This window comes from Zonotrichia leucophrys, chromosome 1A (genome assembly GCF_028769735.1).
Source record: "Zonotrichia leucophrys gambelii isolate GWCS_2022_RI chromosome 1A, RI_Zleu_2.0, whole genome shotgun sequence".
Lineage (NCBI taxonomy): Eukaryota > Metazoa > Chordata > Aves > Passeriformes > Passerellidae > Zonotrichia > Zonotrichia leucophrys.
In genome coordinates, this window is record NC_088170.1 from 566,492 (window position 1) to 588,843 (window position 22,352).

Genomic DNA, 22,352 nt, shown 5'->3' on the forward strand with positions numbered 1-22,352 from the left:
AAGGCTAAGAGTGACTTTGGCAAAGCACAGACAATACCTAGACTTACTCCTATTATAATTATGGAGTATTAGAGAGGAACTCATGCTTCTGCTCCTTTGCTACCCCCAGCATTCTGCCCACCAGTCTAACAGAGATGGAATGCTCATGTTCTCATTTCCTGAGCTCAGAGACTCCTCAAAACATGGATATTTCCAGTGACTGGGTCAGAAAACACCCCTGATGGCTGCTCTGCCCCAGCCCATGCTCACAGCAGCCCATGGCAGATGTTCTAACAACATCTGCCCGCTCAGCTGATGTGCAGCCTGTTTGAGTGACCCTCTTTGGGCTGCTCAGGGTGGCATTGCTTCCTCAGCAATCCACTGGTAAATTTATCTCCATTCCACAGTTTGAGTGACCCTCTTGGTGCTCCTCAGGGTGAGCAGCACTCACGGTTTCCTCAACCAGCCACTGGTGATTTTATCTCCACCCCAAACCGGAATGGCAAGCAGGGAATCTCCTGCCTCCCTGCACAGAGCAGCAATGCCCTCCCCACAGTCCTTCCCTCTATAAAGACCAGGGACAGGGGATCCAGAACAAGAAGAGGGAAGGTCTGTGCCTGCCACGTTTGACATCTGGAGCATTCCTGCCATGGAACTTTCTGTGACAAACAGCAGCACTGCCCAGGGCCCCAGCGTGGGAGGCTGGAATGAGGCAGGAACACTGCAGCCCTCCATTACGCAGGGACAGTCCCTGTTTGTGCCAAAATCAGCAACTGCAGGACATCTCCAGCTCACACCGTGGCACAGCACAGGCCTCTGCTCAGTGATCACATTCACCACAGGAAAAACCAGGGCAAAAAGCACTTGCCAGTATCACAGCCATGAAATGCAATGCTTACCCTCTCCATCCATATTTCTGTTAACATTAACATCAGCGTCACTGACCACTGCCCAGAGTCACCAGGCATGCAATGGAAAGAACATGGCTATGAAAGCACAGGGAAGCAATGCCCTCAGATATCCACACTTCCCAAAGTTGGAAAACCCCACTGACACAGGGAGCTGGGAGTCCACACTGATCCCTGCTTCGTGGCTTTCCCGAATTCCAGCTGCTCCAGAACTGCACAGGCAGAAATATTCTGACCTTATGGTCCACCATTACTAGTTACTAACTGGAATTACTAGGACAATGAAGAAGGAACCTGAGACACAGCAGAAAAGGGACATGAAGTGGGAACAGTCTGAGCTCATCACTCTCATCTCGCTGTATAAAAACTGGAATGGAACTCGCAATGTTATGCCAGATGATTTATACATGTTAGGCATCCACAGCTAAAGGTTATTCTCATCCCACCATCCTGAATTAAAAAAAAAAAAGGGAAAAAGTAGCTAATCTGTGCTCAGCACATCTATGTAATTGTTAAAAATTTTGTGTCAGCAGCTGAATTTAAACTGAACTGTGTCTGTCCTCTCTGTATCTCACAAAAAACACACATTTCCTTTTTTCTTGTTGTACAAGTCGGATGGAGAGAGGCTTTGTCTCCCCCAAAGCCTCCAATGGGTAAGGCACAGAGCTGCATTTTCAAGACACAACATGTGGGGAAGGGCACACAACTCCCCCAGAGTTGCCTGCAAATTCCTCTGGCTTTGTGTGGAGAACATATATGTTAACATAAAGTGGAGTGTGAACCCAAGGAAAATGAAGACAAACACTGACAGCTGGCCAATCCTGCCCTTCTTTACTGTGTTTGCCTCAAATATAGTATGTTTGTAAGAATGTGTGAAACACTTCTGAAAATAACAAGCATGGGAACACACAACTTACAATCCTCCTCAGAAGGGTCTGGTTTACTGAAATTCATGAGGAGACGTCAGCACATTTCCAGGAGGAGTTACAAACCTAACTTGGTGAATATCCTGCGAATTTGGGAACTGGTGTATTTCATTGGATGGGCTTTTTTGCATGGCCAAGGTGACAGAGATTTATTGAGTAACTCATTTTTCATTTTCATCTTCACCTTAATGTGTCCCAGAGAATCAGCCTGGTGCTTGCAGCACACACAGCAGTTTCTTTCAGGGGGGGGTCCCACTCTGCAGAAGGACCCTGAACAGTTCCTATCGCCACCCAGCCAGGCTGTGGGACAGGGAGCCTTGGCTGCTCAGCCCAGCAGTGACTGGCAGTCTGTCTGTCTGTCTGTCTGATCCTCCTCCAGGGAATTTGGAGAAGGAGATTCACACCCCCTGCACACGAGGGACAGATGCTGCAGGGCTCATCCCCAATTAAGGCAGACCAATTATGGTGAGTTAGATCTCTGTCCTTCAAACACACTTCTGCTCTGCAACTCCAGGCCCTGAGCTCAATATTTCATATACTGCAAGCACAGGGAGCTTTCACCTGCAGAAGGAGGAACTTTGACTGAAAGACAACAGTCATCCTGAAGGGCCTTTTGCCTTCATTTATTGTGTGAGGGGATTATACTGATTCTAATGAGCTTAGGATAAGCAACGTCCTGGAGGATGCACAGCACAGATTTTCCTCGTGAGATTGGAAATACCTTACCAAATTACTATTATTGGAAGTATCTTACCAAATTATTATTACTGGAAATATCTTACCAAATTAACTGAAGTAATTATAATAACAATAAATAATATATAATTATAAATAATATGTAATAATAAATAATTATAAATGTATAATCTAATTATATAAATACTATAATATAGATTTACTACATATAATAATTATTATAATACTATATTTTATTTATATTGTATGTTATAATATATTATGTTTTATGGATTATATATTATGGATTATATATTACATATTGTATATAATATATTCTATATAATACATTGTAAGTAATATATTCTACATTATATATTCTATATTATAGAATATATGTATAACTAAGATACATATTATAGTATAATATGTATTATAATATTATATATTATAATGCTTATAATATTACATTATAATAAATATTATATTATAATATATATTTATGTTTAAATAATTATAAAATTATATTTATAATTATAATTAGTGTCAAACTGTTCCCTTAGAGCCCCTGTTCTTACAGATGGTACCTCATTGTCATCACTGCCACCTTTTTAGATTCTGCCTCTCCTGAAGTAAGGCACTGCATGAGCTGTGAGCTGTTTTGCCCGACCAGGCTGGCAGCAAGCAGGAGATGCTCAGGGCCAGTTCAGGGTGCCCCAGCAGGATCCCATGGCATTTTCACACCTGGGGGCTGCCCTGCCCCAGAGCCCATGGTCAGCTGTCCCCCCTTGCCCTGAGTGAGCAGGGAACCCCCAAGATGGGCTCTGCTCCCAAAATTGGCCCAAAATTGCCATCAGAAGTGTCCTTCCTTCCTTCCCTCTGCCCTGCCTGTCCTGCACACCCTGATGCTGTGACTGAGCTCTGCTGTCACTCTCTGCACCACGAGAGATGGATGGGACACACCAAGCCCAACCTAGGTGACCTTTGGATGTGACAAGATTTTTAGGTCAGTCCTGCTAAATGGAAGCCTTGGTGGATGGAGGCTCGCCTCAGGGTGAAATTTCCAGTGAATTTATTATCTCCCAATGCCCTTTGGACTGCTTCCCACCATCAAACACCATGGCAGCATTCAGAACAGGAAGAAATACATTAACTGGAATCTGATCGTTTTAAAAGGTTACAGCTGCCCAAATATAATTTAATTTCATACTTGCCCTTTGAGGGTTTGGTGTATATTTTCATTTTATGACTGCAAATGATAAAGCTCTTAAGATTCCAGGCAATAAAAAGGAAAAGGGGGGAGAAAGTATTTTAAGGGTTGGATGTCTATTCAGCTCATAGTCAATGAGGGAAGTGACAAATCAGCTTTTCTAAAAAAATGGAACATTTCCTCAGTTTTCAGTAGTCATTTCTCTCCACACTTGCTGGGGAACAATGCCTTTTAGTGAAAACAAACCTGGAATGCCTAAATCCCCAGGGAGCTGCTGCAGGGAGCCCAGGGGACACAATTCACTACAGAACCTCTGAAAGGAGAGAAGGAATTTGGGGAAATTGAGCCTACGTATTGGGGAAAACTGCACTTTGACTTAACTTCAGGCACAAGGCTGGGCTATCCTGGCACAGCAGAATAATTCAGTTTGACACTGTGGAAGCTGCATCTCCAGATACCTGGTAACTTCTGTTGAGAAAAGTTCCACTGATGGCTTTGGAAAGGAAAACAGAGCAAGGCTCCTGACCTCAGTGGTTTTTTGTCCAACACTTTGATCTACAGCAATTAGGTATTTCATAGTTACAAACTGTGCCTAATATCAGCCCCCATTCATAAAAGGGTGATTTAATACCCTGGCTGCTAGCAGTCAAGCCTGGCAAGCAATCAGACTTACTAAAAGAAAGGGGAAGAGTTCAGAAACTTCCAAAGGCTTGCACAGTTCTTGCCATATGCAGTTTGTGTCCCAGGCCAGGGATGCACCCCTTGTGCACACATTTACTGTTCTGTTTGTTCACTTCTGCCTTGGCTCCTGAGAGCGACCTGAACTTTGGGCAACAAAAATGGCCATGAGATGGACTGCAGTGAGAAATGAGGCATAAATCAAAATCCTTCCACATTCAGATAATACAGCAATCTGCAGCTAACAGCAAACCATGCCATCTGATGTGGGCACAACACAGAGCAACAGTCCCAGAGAGCATTTCCTGAGCTGTGCTTTAGTATGAACAACTGCAGTAATTTGACTGGGGACCCACAGCAGCAGGTCTGTATCAGTAGGCACTATCTGTTAGTGCAGATTTGTCAGGTTCCCCCTGTCCTACAGGCACCGCAGGGTGAGCACATCACTGATTTGCACTTTTCCTGTGTAAATACACACTGCTGGCAGAGCTCAGCACGGAGACAGTGAACTCCAGAAATATCCACAAACACTTCCCAGGCTGGCTGCAGCTTCCACAGCCCCAGAAGGGCCCAGTCTGTGATTTCAGAGAGAGCTCCCCCAGCCAGCCAAACTGTACTCAGTGTGTGTGAGTCCCCTCCTCTCCCCCCTCTGGACAGTTTGCTCAGGATTATACAATCTGATTTGCATGATTATATAATCTTCTTTTCAGCAACATCCCTCTGAAAAGAGCAAACAACATAATAGGAAAACCAGCAGCACCAGCCAACTCTTTCAAAACCCAGTGTCTGGAATGTGCAAAGGACACAAAGTAAGGGGGGGAAAAAAGGAAGTTTTTTTGGTTCTGTTACCAGATTCTTCATAGAGACCTTTCCCAGGAGCATTAATTCAAAATGAATGTAAGCCAAGAAACAATGGGAAACACAAACGCCTCACAGACCTGCACTGTGGCCAGTACAGGAAGGGAAGCACCTCAAGGTGTGTACAAGGGTTGTTATTTGCCTCTTTAACAACAGAAGTTACTCTGGGGCAGTGTAAAAACTCTCAGAAGGTCTTTCCTGACACTGGCAGGCAGGGGCTGCCACTGCTGCTGTTCTGACCCTGGTTTTGTCTTGCTGAACTCAGCTTTGACACCACAGTTCCACTGATCTGAGTTGGGGTTCTGTGGCACAGACATAAAACCAAGTCCTGGCTGACACAGCTGCCTCCACTCCTTGTTCTTCCCTCAAACACTCAGACTTTGTCTCAGGACACTGCCTAAGTGAAGCCTGTCATATTCCAATCTGCAAGCAGGCTCTTCTGCTGGCTGCTAAAACTACTTATGATGTCAGTTACTCCAGCAATATTCATCTAAAATTAATGCCTCATAAATAATCAAGGAGTGATCTGCTCCCGTCTGTCAGGCTAACCCCAAGAAGGAGCAAGTGTAACATTTCTGCAGGAGAGAAGCAGTGAAGGCTGGCCTGACCTCCAAGCACCCTCGCCAGACAGGCACACACTCCTCCCTGCATGACCCATTTTATTTCCCTGCTCACACCATGGATGGAGATGTCTCACACAAATGGCCACTCACTCAGGGACACTGAGCCTGCCACCCAGGGCAGCTGGGCATCCCAATGTCAGCTTTCCAAAGGTTTTTGTTATCTCTTCTCCAGATGAAACAGAGCTCTGTTTAACTAGTCCAGGCAGGTCAGTGTTCAATGTCTCACCTCCCCAAAAACTGGGATACTGCCTATGGATCATGGCCTAACATTCTGCAGCACCTTGCAGTGTGTGAAGGGCCTGTATGAAAAGCACACTGAGGACAGAGATGGTTCTTAGTTACAACACCAAGTAAGGGAACAACTTACAGCTAAAAATCCTTAACTTACAGCCTAAGTGTTCCTATAGCATAAGCTCCAGTGCCGCAGTACTTCCAACTGGAAGTTGGACTTGCAAGAAGTCTGTATGACATTAGAGCACTTCTGAAAGCTGCTCTGAACTCCTGCCCAAAAAATCCTGCAAGGCTCAGAGAACATCTGCTCCTGTCACCAGAATCAGGTTCTGTACCAGTTATCAGCTGCAGGATGGGCCACTGAGCACCTGGGGGTTTTCACCTTTGCCACTAGAGAACTCCACAGCTTTCTTAGCAGAGACAAAGACCAATGCATCGTGATAGAACAGCCCACCTAACACAGATCAACTTCTCTGAGACACCTGTTAAAAGGATTAATGGTCCCCTAGCAGAAAATCACTGAATTATATTGTGATCAGATGTACACGGTCACTACAAGAAAAAGGCACAGAAATGGTTATTTTGGGATAATTCAGGAGAAGAAAGATCTTGTGGCAGAGAAGAACAAAGCAAAATGGAAACAACACAAGTGATGAGGTGAAAGGAAACAGGATAAATGTGTGCATGTGGAACACAAGGCTTTGCTGTCCTCGTGCTGGGAGTCATAGTAAAGGGACAGGAGCATGGAGCTGAAGGCTGGTAAATAGGAAATAACACAGAAAAGATGTTATTTCCATTGGCCAAATGCCTTCCAGGAGTGGGGCAGGAGGAGCAGGAGCTGCCTGAGCATCCCCTCACAGGTTTTCTCTGTGCTGAGCAGTGCTGAGCCCATGTGAGCTCAGGAGAGCAGGGGGAAGGCTGGCTGCACTCCTTGCAGCCCATTTGCATACGTCCTTAGTATGCAGAATGGCTCTGGGTGTAATTGAATTGTTGTTTTTGCCTCTATTAATGCACATGCAAATGAGCCACTGGTGCAGCTGTGCTGTATTAATCACATGTGTGCTTGTGTGTGTCTGCCCTGCAGGCCCAGGGCTGCGGGGAGGGGGACAGGGGGCTCAGCCTGGCCTGGAGCACAACTCACCCGTGCACACAGAGCCTTGCCAGCAAGGCACTCAGGCTGGTCATTTCTCAGTCCTTTTTCATTTTTCATAGATATGGATGGGGTCTGAAAGTTCTGCAGAAAGGACTGTTAGTCCGGATAAAATGAATGCGCTGCCCCTGCTAATTCCTTCCCCTGGAGAGAGGAGGCAGCTCTAATTTGACAAAGCCAAGGTATTGTTTTACCATGTGTATTTACTGCCTGCAAATGCCCACTGTGGTGTGTTCTCAGATACCCACAGTGCTCAGTAAAACACAAAGCATTTCCATGCAGTCTTCTGTAATCAGAGTCTTACCTACATTGACTGGATTCTGATAAAATGATGTGATCAGGCTTTTCATCCAAATCTATTTTAATAGAATATATTGGGTTTACCCATACCATTGTGTAAGATTCTATCAAAGGCAAGATGGGCTATTTGAATGCCAGCTCCAAAGCACACTCACCCACCATGAACAAGATTTATTTGAGCTGTGCTCCGTGGCTCAGGCTTCTACACAACCTACCACAACCTCAGGTGCCCAGCAGGTATCCAGAAAGACAGGAGTGGCTGGAGTTGCAAGGCTTGCTCTGGAGTTAACTGAGAAGAACTGTTTCCATTTAAAAATGTTGGGATTTTTCACAGGTGTTCTTGGCAATCCATGGCCCCTCATCCCACACCTTACCTTAAGAGTTTAATAAACATCTTAAAATCATCACCAAGAAACCTTGGAAAGATAGAATTTTTAGAAGACAACTTACCTCACAACAACACATGACTAGATGGCTGTAGCTTCTTTTACTTGCAGAGTTTTGGGCCCCACATTTTTCTAGCTGAAGGACCCTGGTCTCCACTGACCCTTTTGAAATACCCACCTTGGCTGCCATGGGCAGTACAGGTGGCAAACAGCCAGTGCCCAACAATTCACTTACAGCCAGAAAGAAGTGGTGGACAGAAGCAGGGAATATGGAATAATATACAGAATATATAATATAGAATATTATATACATATAATAATCTATATAATATATATAACTATCTATATAGAATATATATATTATAATAATTATGTATATTCTATATATAGTAGAATATATATAATATAATAGAATAAACTGCATAAGGCAACAATTAAAAAAATCTATTTTAAAGAGTATCCAACAAAAACTGTTGTTTTATTACTCCTCTTATTATTGTTGTTTGTGATGGCCACAGCAAACAGCAGAGCCATGCACTGAGCTAATGGCAGATGGACAACTGCCATCTCCTGGCAATGCTAATGAGAAATCTCACTTTTCCTGCACTTGCTTTTTTTTTTCCCCAGATGTGTGTGCTCACAGTGAAAAACTAATTCTACTTTTTTTTTTTTATAATACTTAAGTGGATCGCATGAGTATTATAATGTTGTAATTAAACTGTGCACTAATGATTCAATCCCTACAAATGAAGTCAGAGTCCAATTAATGAGGACAGGTAAAGTAAAAACCAAACAGGGACAGGATATTCTTGCCGTTGAATAGAAATAAAGATTTTCAAATATTAGCTTAGATGGTATTTAAAGGAAGACAATGCCCAGTAAATAGAAGAAATAATCCTGCACTGCTAAAAACCATTTTACTCCCCTGTAAGCAAAGAACTGGCTACAGCAATATCCCAAAGAGTCCCCAGTGCAGAGTGAATGAATAATGGATGAAGCATTGCCCTCTCTTGGCTGCATTCACTGGGGACAATAATGGGGTGCTAGACTTTCCCTCACCAGAAATAATTCAGATGTCTCTGCAGCTTTGGCAGCCTGGCTCCCCAAAACAAGGGGAGAATGAAGTTTTCAATATTCAGATGCACCACTCCAGTGTCTGTACAGCTTCTTCAGAGTCTTCTTTCACAGATTTGAGGTGCTGGAAAACTGGAAGGTCAACTGCCTAATCTGGTTATAAATAGGGATTATATCAAGAAATCAGAAAGAGATATGCAAAAAACCCCCAGTTTTGACAATTAATGCACAGCAATATGGCAATATCTCTTTAAGAGCAAGGGGAAGTTCTGTCCTCAGCAACATTTCAAATGAAACTCAAGGAGAAACTCCAGAGAAACAGCCTGAACTGGTGAGTGGAGATCTGTAGCTTATCCCTGCAATGGTGAAGAAGCCAAAAGGAAGCTGATATGTAAGAAAAAAACAGGTTTCTGACTGAGAAGGCTTTAATTTTACTTTTGTTCCAGAGTAACAGATGTTTTATGGAACACTTGTGTGACCACTGGAGCACTGTGCCTCCTTTTCAGCAGCTGCACACTTGTCAGAGTGCTCTGTGCTTCCCAGTGACTGTGGATCCCTGGGATACCTACGAGCAAGGCTTTCCAAAGGGAAATTGGTACTGAGCGGACACCTAAATAACAGCACGGTGAACAATCCTGCACAGCCCTCAAACTCCAAACAGATTTTTGCCACAATCTGATCTCTAACATCAGTGCCTGCTTGGGGCCCAAATATTCCCAAAACTGGGGCCCAGTTTTTAAAATTCCATTAAAATCCAGTCCCTGGTATCATCTTACCACACAACTAGGGGAACAGGTCTGTAGTAAGGAAAATCAATTGAACTGTGCTCTTAATATAAGAAGTAGAGACTAAAAAACTTGGTCAGACTGTTTAAGGTCTAAACGTGCTCCTCATCTTTACACAGATAGAGAATCCAGGACCCTCCTAAGGACTGGTGTCACACTCAGACACTGATGGCAGCTCCTCCTGACAGATTTGGACACGATGCTGAGCACAAGCACAAACAATTCTGAAGCCCTGCCTCACGCTGAGATGAAGAGGGAAGAAAGTTTGAGTGCTGGCACTCCCAACTTTTTGGGGTGTTTTTTTCCCAAGAGCAGATGTTTGCAGGAAGTCTGTATGACATCAGACTGCTCTGGTGTTTTGACAGGACACAAAATGTCCATACAGTAAGACTGCACAGGCAGCTGTCATTATTCATCCAGCATTATCTCTCAATGGAGTTATGGGTATATAGAGCATTTGTGTCACTGCCAATTAATCAGTTGTTGTCACTATCTGGTTATCAAACAAGCAATCTGGGAAATCTGAACCATTCCCACTCCCAATGGTGCAGATTCCTCTCAGCTTTCATGCTTCGTGATTAGTTCCCCTCTTCCCTAATGCTCAGAAACTACTCACCAAAAACTTTTTATCAGAAAAGAAACTTTCAGATGCAACTTTATAAAGAATTTGCTCAGACTTACGGAAACATCTATTTCAGATGTTTTATTAGCTATGCCCACGATGACTGGCACCACAACAAGCCCTGCAGTTTAGTTTGTGCAAAACTCGTTACCCCAAATCTACATTTACAGCTTTGAATGCTGATCTTCAGGATGGAGGAACTGAATTCCCTTGCCTGCTGAAGCACACAGGAAAACATCACACAAGGCATCCAGCAATGCTGCTGAGTCATTAGCCCTGTTCAGTAAAACACAGGCACAATTTATGTTCAGTTTTCTCTCATTTGAACCACAGCTGCCATCCTGCACCACTCCTGAAGAACAAGACCTGATGATGGTTATGAGGGGGAAAGTTGATGTAAGATACCTGCTTATCCAGAGGGATTTTACCTCAGTAATGCTCAGTAACAGTGGAAAGCTGAAACCACCTTTTTCCCCCCAAATGGCATTTTCGTCATTGAAAGTGGGAATGAGTGAATACAGAGGGCTGACAGAGAGAGCTTTATCAGAGGACAGGTTCAAGCTTGCATCAAGGCAATTCCAGCATTTCCAGCCTCACCCCTCTGCTTCCTTTACAGCCTCTGACAATGCAAGGGTCATCTTCCATCCTCACTGAGGCACTGCTCTCTCTGTGGATCCTGGGAATCAAGGCAATCCCACATGGCAAATATTGTGGTTATTGTGCTTTTTTGAATGAACTGGGCAAAAAAATCCAAAAGACAATTAAGGAGGCAGTGCAGGGTGCTCTGTACTATCATTAATCTGTACATCCCAGAGGGGACTCAGAGGTGGGGAGAGGAATGGGAGCCTTGGATTCCAAATCCATCCCTGCAAGCCAACGGGGGACCTCAGAATGAGGGGCTGCATCTTCACTGACAGAGAGCTCCTCTGCCACAGGAACAACCAGGTGCTAGCTCTTCTTCTATAAATACAGCGTGCAGTTCATTTGAAAAAAACAAAAACTGGATTTTGACAAGCAGGGATAAAAAAAGCACTTCCTGTTGATCTCACAGCACACTACTGAAGCCATGACCCGACTTAAAATTCTCTAGTGAAATAACAAAGACGTGTTTATTGTTCCATAAACAAACAAGAGACATTCCTTGGCTTTGTCCTCACTGAGATAACGCTGTGTATGGGATTTTGCTGGGAGCAACAAGCTGAGCATTGTGTCAGGTCCTTTGATCTCCCCTGCCTCAAGTACACAGAGCCTGAAAGATGAGTGATAGGGAGGACAGAGAGAGAAGGAAAGAAGGAACATGCCACTTTCCTGACCTTTTACTGCCTGATGGCCAGATGACACAGGCTGTGCAGGGAACACCAGAATTTTAAGATAAGCAGGGGAATGTCTGAAGTAAGAAGAGTTCCTCCTTGAAAGGGACTGCAAAGCCATTTAAAGGTGGGTTTGGATCAAAACCATCCAAACATGAATCCTTCTTTATGAATCAACAAAGTCACCACTGAGCTAAACTGGATTTGAACAGAGTTTGGAAGGCACAGTCTTTCTAGTCTAGCAGCTAAGCTGAGCTCCATTCATGTCAGCATAGGTGGGCATCTGTTTGGAATCCTCTATGATAAAACCTTTCCAGATGCAAATCCAGACTGACTCTCTCAAATGGCACCACAAGTTAAGAGGCATGCCCAATTTCTATCAGATAGACTGCAGTGGTAGCTAAAAATCACTGGTAAGATGTGAGGAAAAATCAGCTTCAGTTTATTTCTAGCATATACATGCCCCTAGAGATCAGATCTGAAAAATCCAAGAGAGTCTGCAAAGTCGGGAATCTGAGCCTCTCCCACTGACTGGCTGCCAAACTCTCCCTCTAACTCCAGACATGTAGCAAAACAACATAGGTGAATTTGGTCAATATTTTCATTTAATGTCCTCTGCACAGGAACATGAGGCCTTTGAGGCTCTCAACTTTTCCATAACCTAAACTCATCCTAGGATCCTCATGTCTGAAGTCACTTTTGCACAAAGCCCACCTTTTAACAAGAGAACTGTTATTGTGATAGAGCCCTTTTAACCAGGGTTCTTCAGCCCACAGCATGCACAGATACAGCCCAGAGCTGCTCCTGAAATGAAAGTAAACCATCCTACCATGTCACTGGTGCACTGAGGCATTATTTTAGGACTGAATGACTGAAAAGATAAGAATCAGAGTCAGTGTTGTTCCTGCACTGCTAGCTGGTTCCATGTTTGCTTTTCCTTTTTCCCTCCCTCTTGCTTCCATATGTCTGCTCATGTGTGTTTGGCTATTAAAAGCACTTTATCAATACTGCAGTGCCTCAAAACTCATTTCAGAGGGATGACTTCTGTGGCTCCCATGATTCCTGAGCCGCCCACGGCATTTGTAACTTGGAGAATCAGAAACTACCACACAGACAATGTTGCTTTTCATACAAAGGCACAATGGGAACGAATGTATTAACCTCCGTGGTGCATGGAATGTGTCAGCTTACACACTGGCAGCTATTTCTGTGAAACTCAGCTCACTTCCGCTGGCTGCGGTAAAATAAAATAAAATAAAGCAAAAAAATAATGAACAAAAAAATCTTCTCCAGAGCAGTGTCCCACGCTCCAGCAGGCTGGCCAAACAAGTGGAATATGTGATGTGTGCTGCACACACAGGGCTGTGGGCCAGCCTGGGCTGGAGGATGCATCGCACAGAGCCCAGGCTGAGCCTGGTCCTGCAGGTACAGAGCTCTGCTGCTCCAAGCTCAGTGAGAGGGACATGCACTGCAGGGCACAGCTTGGGGCTTCTCTGGTTCTAGAACAGAGTGGCAACACAGACTCTGCAGAATCAGAGATGATTTGGATCTTGACTTACTCTCAGTCCCAAATATTACTTGGCTTCCTCCTACCAGCCCAGCACACACAACAGGCAGCAAAACTCCCGCTGTGGCACTGGACACCACAAACCAAGGGCCGATCAGGAATATCCAGACTTGCTAGCATTAAGACCCATGGACAGCCTAATGCCTCCAAAATTCAGAATACTGACAGTCTCAATCAGATACATCTGGCTACCAGGTCAACTCTTTATTGTAGCTGAAAACAACTCCAACCCTTCAGTATGTTTCCACCTGTTCTCTCATTGTCCATGGTAAATTAGAATAATCACTAATTATCTGCACTACAGCAGTGCCTAAAATGCTCTGGGCACCATAAAACACAGTAGGGGGGGCCAGTTATTGCTCTGAAGAGCTTAGGGCCTGAAAGGACATAATCATGTTAACGACTTCTAAGCAGTTTAAAAGTGCTTGTCAGGACAGAGCTCTTCTGCCTGACAATCCATTCCAGCATTTTGGTGTTTTACAGCCTGCAGGAGGACGATCTAATGGAAAGCTGCCCTGGTTTCAGCTGGGACAGCACTGCCTTTCTTCTCTAGCTGGTACAGTGCTGTGCTTTGGATTCAGGATGAGAATAACGTTTGGTAACACATTCATGTTTGGGCTGCTGCTGAGTAGTCCTTACCCTAAACCAAGGATTTCTCAGGTTGTGAGAAGCTGCACAAGAGCACTGGGAGGCAGCAAGGCTGGGACAGCTGACCAAAGGAATATTCCACAGCAGAGAATGTCATGTTCAGTTAATGAACTGGGGTCAACCACTGCTTGGGGACAGGCTGGGCACCGGTCAGCAGGTGGAGAGCAATTGTTTTCCTGGGTTTTATTCTTCTCTCTTTTCCATTAAAATCATTGCTATTACTAGCATTGCATTTTACTTGATACCAGTTGTGGAACTGCTCTTAACTCAGCCCCCAGGTTTTACCTTGTATTTCCCAATTCCCACTTTTGGGAAGCCAGAGAGTGGCTGGGTAGCACTGAGCTGTTGTCTGGGGTTAAACCACGCCAGCAAGAAAAGCAAACGTCCTGCTATGAGGAAACTCAAAGTACAAACCTAAAGGCAGTTAACTTGGCAACAGGGACACAAAAAAGCACCAAAAACTTGCAGCAAGGTGAGAGGACAACGTGTTATCACTTGATGACTCCTCTGCTCAAGATGCAAATTCCGTGCGCAGAGAACAGCCCGCAGACCCCTGTTAATTGCGCTGCGTTGCACAGGAAAGGAAAACTGGTTTTCATATTTACTTAACCTCTGCCTCCCCTGCATTGAGCCGGGACTTACCTGCAGTTGGAGAGGGCCTAGGCCCGGCGTTGCTGCGGCAGCAGCTGCCATGGTAGTTGGGATCAGCTGAACGGGGTAGGGGTCACCTAAGTAAGAGAATAATAGAGGCGTCAGCACCTTTTATCTGCTCTCCACCTGCAAATTAAAGTCCTGCATTCACTCCTTCCAAAAGCCTTCCTTTGTGTGCCTTGTTGAGGCCTAATGAAAAGCTCTATTGTGCAGCCTTTTACTAACACTCTTTTCACAATTCTGGCTGGGAGAGGAATGTGAATAAAAGGCACAAGCAATTAAGGCGGAAACCTCATCCTTTTTCATGATGTATTTAGGGAAATGGAAAAAAAAAAGTGCACATTGATCAGAAGGCTGCACTTCAAAAAAAGGAAAGAAAGAAGATGGGGGTGGAGGAGAAGAAAAGGAAAACAGTACAACCTTGATAAGATCACAGCATTAGAAGGGAACAAATTTACAAGCTTGTCCAAAATATGAAGTTAACTAAACTCCGCTCACTGTTAGCAAACTGAGCCTCACGCAGAGCAGAAATGGCACTCAACTGAACACTGTTTTCTTTCAGGGGAGAAAAAAAATCTCACTTCAGTGGCAGGGTTTGATCCCGCAACAGGAAAAAGCACGTGAAGCTAAGGAAACCAGATACCAGCCTTTGAAATCCCTGCACCAACTCCACTTCATGGCTTGAGATTCCATTTTGATCCTGAAGGAAAACTACTTCAACTTTTAGTAAGAACTGCATTGTGCTTAATGAGATAAAGGGAGCCAGTAAAGGCTTTAAGAAAAATTGCAGGCATTTATAAAGGAAAATTACCTGAAATGGCAAAAAATTGAGATGGAGCCCAGCTCGTTTTAATGATATGGAGAGCTCACTTCTGGTCAACTCTAACACTTCTGGTATGTTAAAATAAACTTCATACTGCCCCATCCACAAAACTATGAAGAAAACTAGCAAAAATAATAAGAAATGTTACACACATTATATTGGTTATTCAAGTTATAAAGTGTTTTAATGCTTTCCACCCAAACAAGGCTCACAAGAGCATTTCTGTATGTCCCTATGTTCTGATTTCTGTAGCACAAAAACACACTACGGAAGACTACGGAAAAAGCAGAACACTATATCAGGAAAATCTACCTAAATGTTGCTGAACATATCATTAAAAAGGTAGATTAAAATTTTTCCCCTTTATTGTGCTGTTTTGAAAGAACTGGGCAAAAAAATACAAAAAAGACAATTAAGGACGTAATGCAGGCTGTTCCATGAAATCATTAATAATTATTATTGAACTAAAGTTTCAAATGTTATCAAGCCTTAGTTGCAGGAAACAAAGGGAAATAAATCTATGTAATTTTTTTTTTAAAGTTAGAAATAAGCTGTGTTGGTTGTACACACATTCAGGTAAGTGGCTAATGTTTATTTTCCCTTTCTGAAATGTAACTTTCTTCAGTTAGACTTTGTCACTCAAGGATTTTGATCTCCTCCTATTAAGAATTAAACACCACAACTTCCAGTAACGGAGGACCAGCAGCAACCGGGCTGGCAAAGCATCCTAACAAATATTTAACTTAAATAAATGTGCCTGTTTATATTTAAGAACACCTTAAGTAATGCTTAGTTGACTGAAGCCATTCAGGGCTGGCCAGCCAAGCAATGCAACCCAAAATGTCCACAGGCATCCCCATTACCAAGGGTCTCCGCCAAAACAATTCCATTTATTTATTTGTCAGTGGGCAGCAGATTTCCTGAGGACTGAATCAAAACCCTTTCTGAGCTGGCATTTTCTGGAGAGCTGCCTTGTGACCTGAGCAGGGGCCTCAGACACGGGAAGGCACAGAGAAAAGGGAACAGTGGCCAGAGAATCAGGGACAAAGGTGTCCAGCTGCTTCCCCAGCACCCCAGAATGAGCTCAGCATCATTCCAAAACTCCCTCCTAAAGAAGACGTTCTGATCAAATAACTGCCATGAAAGAAAATAAAATTTTTAGTACAAAAAGAAGGAATGAGGGAAATTTTCACAGCAGGATGCGGATTCTTACAGTCCATTAAATTTCTAGTTCTGAATGATTTGTATTAAAACACAGATATTAAAAAATCAGCTTCCATGCACTCTCCCACATTTCTCTACACACACAGCCTCAGTCCATCATGCCAATTCCTAAATCCCACTATTCCCACCAACAGCCCAGTGGAAGAGCCAGGACTAAAACCCACAGAGAGAGCTCCAGACCCAGGGAAGGTTCTGGAACTCCATCCATGAAGCACTCGGACACTGACACAGTGCAGGAGCACCTGCCAGCCCCCAAAACACCAGCAAAGAGCTCAGCTCTTGTCTGATAAATACACATTTTCTGCTGTTGCTCTAGAACATGCTGCATCTTTCATTGCATCCTTAAATTTATTCCCATATCAGAGTGAACTTATTGACTAAACAGTTTTAGCTAATTCTGAAACCTGGGAAATGCATGTCTCAACTATTACATTACATCTTATTTTTAGATGTAAGAAGTAGCTGCATTTCTTCCCAAGCTCTAGGAGCATTTCAGGAATGTGAGACAAGACAGGCAGTTCTCAGAAATGGGCATTTCCCAAGCCACTCACAAGTCTGTAACTCTGAAAACACCAATAAAACCTCAAACAACCATATTACATTCCCATTTCCAAAATTCATTATTAATCAAATGCATGCAGGCAGGAGCATCTTTCAGCTACCAAAAGAAACATTTTGTGCAGTCATTTCATGTTCCAAACTACCTCTCTTGTTATGTGTGGACTTTTTGCACAAACAAAGCATCAGAGAGAAGTTTTATTGTTGTTTTCCTTTAGTAGGCCATATGGTAAAACACGGAGCAGATCAAAGGCTGCGATTTTTATGGTGACAACGAGGTAAAAACCATTTCATTAGCTGGTGCATTATTGCCTAATACATAATTATTTCCCAGCTAGCTGGTGACATCACTTTGAAGAGCAGAACTCTTCAAGGCTGGCTGCATAAAGAGAACCCAGGATTTGTGCACTGGGGATGCAGCAGCTGCAGAAGGGAAGGGGAAATGCCAGCCTGGGGAAGCTGAGGGGGGAAAATTCATGTGAAATATTAAAATACAGAGGAATCTTATTGGTGCCCACTGTGGGCAGTGCCAGAGCACGAGGCTGCGTCCTCAGTTCTGTGCCAATACTTTATTTCTCTCTCTATCCTTCTTCTGGTCCATCTTCCACAAACATACCCAGAACCTCCTTCCTGATAATTTATGCACTGCAACTTCTTTCAATTCCAAATCACACCTTCATCCTTGCCCAAAATAATCTTCCAAGATCTTGCTTACAAGAGGATTTTCCATGAAGCACATTCACTCCCAAACCACTCCTTCTATGAACTCTCCTGTGATCCTCACTGAAACCCCTTTTCTGCAGAGTTAAGTTGAGGTTCAGAGCCAAGGGGACATCCTGTCCCAGCACACAAAATAACAAAATAATAATTCCTGTGTTTAGGAACTGCATTTTCAGCTGACTGGCTACCAGCTCACAGGTATGAAATGATTCTGTACTTGTGGAAATACAACAATGCCTCTAAAACCATTTATATGTTTTGCAAAATTTTATCAAAGGAGTTTTTAAAGTTAAAAAACATTAGGACTTTTTTTTTTAAAGTGAAAATAAAGCATAAGAGTTAACATGATGTCTGTTGCACCATTCACCAAAACCCTAAAGATGTTTTTTGTATTCCTTTTTCTGTCACTCATCTCATTTATTCTCCTTCATGGTGCAATCCCCCCTAGTGTCTTGTCTTGTCTCCTGACAGGCTGCAAGCTCTTCAGAGCAGGCACAATTGTCTTACTTGCTATATAAATCAAGTTACATGCTAATGTTAAATTATAATGTTTTGACAGGATTTTAAAGTTGAACCTGATTATATGAAACAATAGAACACTGATTTTTTTTTTCCCCTGAAATTTTCTTTTCTTAAAAGAAGGATATCAGAAGAGGAGAAGTAGGGCATTTATTGCCTGTGATTTTTAAAAAACTCATTGCTTTTCTCCTACCTATCTTTCAGGGACAGCAAATGAAAAAAGGTTGGAGACCATGGAAGAAGAGAAAAGAAAACAGTGTAAAGAATATGAAGAGTACGAAACAAAACCTAACTCTTAAATTATATTTTCCAAGACCTGCATGCTAAACTAAATTCCATGAAAAATACCAAAATAACCATTTTCTTACAGTACATTCTGTTGACTGAAAATGAGTGCTATGTTCTCTTCTCCCCATTTTTGACAAATTCTAGAAAAAGCCACAATAATTTTACACTCCATTTATCACTTAAGTGCATTTATAATGAATAATCACAGCTGATGGCCAGCTGACCGGTAAGGCACTGCATTTCCTCTCCCCACTCATTTATTCTCAGCCTCATTTTCCTCTCATCCTCTTGGTGAGATGGTGAACATGCAGGAAAAGGAATGGGAAGGCATGAGCAGTGCTCCCTGACTTATGGATTTAAATTAGTAAGAAAAAGAGTATGAAGAAGACACCACCAGTGGCTTCCAAAAGGAAATCCCAGTTGGTTCAGACCTGCCCCACAAGGACAGCCAGATGTTGAGATGTGCAAACAGCTGCACTCTGTCCTTGGAGCTTGGCAAGCTGAGTAAAGCCCTGAGTGGTCTGAGCCCATCTCCTTGAGGACCCTGCCTGAAGCACTGCAAGCCTTCAGACACCCCTGCCAACCACAACAATCCATGATTGCAGAATGCTCATTTGTTAATGGTTCTGCTATACGTGTAGAATAAATTCTGCTACTCAAAAACTCCAGCTTCCAAGGGAAGCCAAAGTATTTCCACAAGGGTTTGGACATGCTCATAAATTTAAAAATCCAGGACTTTATTCCGTTGCCCAGCTATGGATAATGGTGAAGCACCAGACATTGTTCATGGCCTGGACACTGAGCTGGAACTCCCAGCCTGTTTTACAGGTCCCCGCTGTTCTGCCTGTACTTTGTTGTCACTGGAGTTATGAGAAGCCACACAGAGATGGGGAGCTGTGCAACTCTTCCATTTAGAAACAGCCTTCAGTTGTGTTCTATTCTGCATCCCTTCCACTACATCTGCAACCCCACAGAGCCATCACATCCCCATGGATGCTGAGGGGCAGAGCTGTCACCAAACACTGCTCCTCCTTGCTGTGCCTATCCACAGTGCTCCATCCATATCACAGTGTCTATCCACACTGCTCTATCCACATCACAATGTCTATCCACACTGCTCTATCCACATTAAAGTGTCTATCCACACTGCTCTATCCACATCACAATGTCTATGCACAGTGCTCTTCCCCATCCTGGGGGAATACGAGGCTTGGGTCAAATGCTCATCCCTGTCCAAGGCATGAACAGCAGCCCTGGAAGATGACCACCATCTATCTTCATAAAGAATCTAAAGTATGTACACAGCTTCTGTTTTTGCCTTCAATGTCAATGTTTTTGCCATGTGATTTGGTGGTTGTCATGACCTGCATGTCATCTGACACGGCTAAATCAGAAATTAGCACTCGAGTCTCTTTGGAAGACAGAAACACGGACACAGAGCACAAGTAGATTTGTAAGACAGTCCACATGATACTCCATTAAACATGAAACATGTGACTGACTGAAAAACAGAGGCACATCAGCAATTTTCCCTGAGGAACTTTATGGTGTTTAACTCCTAAACATTAATTTTATTGTATTATGTGAGGAGCCAATTAACTGAGAGCTCCACTTTTATCAGACATCAGAATTATTGTTCAGAACATAGATGAATGGTAAATTCAGCATATTTCAATTTTATTAGGCTTGACTTGTTCACCTCTCATATTCTGCCAATTTTAAGAGGTAATCAGATACTTCATCAATAAATTTCTGTGAATTATTTAGAACACCTCCAGCAGCAACAAGTTGATATGTAAGACATATAAAATTTACCTATTGTATATTCAGATCTCCCCCCCAGTTGGATATAGTTGAAATAGTGATTAAAGTGCTTTCAAAAAAACCTCGTGTTGATGACAACTGACTGCAAACACAATATGATTTGTTACAACAAATTATCCACAGGGCACAGGACAAATGGGCAGAGAAAAACAATTCTTGTTACCAAAACTTGTCATATCACCATAAAAATAACACAGGTATCAGCAAATAAAAGGCTTCCTGAGAATTTGCCAACAACCTGGAAAATGTACTTGGGGTAAATCCCATTTCTGGAAATACAGACTTGGCAGCTATTGCTTCCCAAGAAAAGAAAACAAATCCTAAAAACCTCCAAATAACTCAGTTTCTCGCACACATTAGTTTAGAATACAAGGTGAGTTGTTCTTCATCTTCTACAGAAGAAACTCTGTGGAATTCAACAGCTTCAGTCATCCTAAAAAGCTGCAGGACTGACAGAACACACCACACTGCTTTAGACACAGGTCAACATTTCCTTCCCTTTTAGCATGGTGACCAAATGTTTTAAGAAATGTTGGAGTGCAGTTTCCTAAATTAATCCTACTCAGCATCACTAATCAGAGAAGACCCATCAAAATCTATATGTGCATTAATGAAAGGATCATACAGATCCATACATGTGTACATTAATAAAAGGATCACACAGATCCATACATGTGTGCATTATTAAAAGGATCATACAGATCAATTTGTGCATTAAATAAAAGGATCACACAGATCCATATGTGCATTAATAAAAGGATCACACAGACCCATATATGTGTGCATTAATAAAAGGATCATACTACCTACAAATGATGGAGCAGCTTGCTCAGAGACAGAACTATGCAGTTTTTAAAGGGCACAATACAAAACTTCTTCTCTTCTATCACTTGCACCATTTTTATGCTTTCAAAGCACTTCTCAAATATTAATTAGCTCTAAATAAATTCTAATTATTTCTAAGAGTGGCCCTAGCAGATCTGTATCATCTGGTGTGAAATCTGACTTCAGTGAAGTCAACAGCAACAGCTCCTGAGACCTCAGCAGAGCTGCCATTCCCTTGCCATTGCTGAAATCTGGGAGCTGTGTCTATTATCTGCCGAGTGCCACAAGGAGGGCGGAACCAGCAGCAGCAACCAGTGATAGCGCGTGGGATGAGAAGGAAGGAAGGGTTAAATGACCTGAGCCAGTCTGGGGAGCCCCAAAGTGGGAGAAGCCCTGGGAAATGCAGCAATCAGACTCTGTTTGATTTCAGCATCAGCTGAAAGGTGCTCACCTGCTGCTAAAACCAGTTTAAATAGTTGGGATACAGGGTCAACTCCTCAAATCTGCTCATGCTGCCAATCATGAACTCATTTACAATAACCTTGAAACATCAGTCCTTTGGAAAAAGATTTGCCCTATATATCTATCTAAAAATTACACATCAGGTGTATCATAAAATACATATAAAGCGGTGTGCATGGAAAACTCAAAAACCTTAAATTTCAAATAGCACACATTACATTAATAACTAAATACAGGGCAAGTTAGTATGCAATCAGTATCTACCTTGCTAATTGTGGATTATATAGCCCATCACATACTGCCAACTTTTTTTTCCTCATAAGAAAAAGTACTTCAGTTGTAAATAATAATATTAAATATTTTATACATGCAATTATATCTAGGTATGGAGGTTAAAAATTAACTGGAAGCAGAGAATATGAATCTTTTTCTCAAATAGAAATGTAATCCTAATAGAAGTTCCTCCCTTCATCTCTGCCAACTTTACCACCACACAATATGCCATAGAGAAAAGAGGGGAAGTGTCAA

At 42.8% G+C, this 22,352-nt stretch overlaps 1 protein-coding gene across 13 annotated transcripts in view; it reads right to left on the bottom strand.

Annotated features, from left to right (window-relative positions):
• Positions 1-22,352, bottom strand: part of SOX5 (SRY-box transcription factor 5) — a 592,640-nt gene that overhangs the window by 65,380 nt on the left and 504,908 nt on the right. For all 13 annotated transcript variants that reach the window (XM_064734473.1, XM_064734430.1, XM_064734449.1 and 10 more), the window contains one exon: positions 14,573-14,658. In XM_064734473.1, the coding sequence (XP_064590543.1) occupies positions 14,573-14,658 (86 nt within the window). The remainder of the gene's footprint in view (positions 1-14,572; positions 14,659-22,352) is intronic.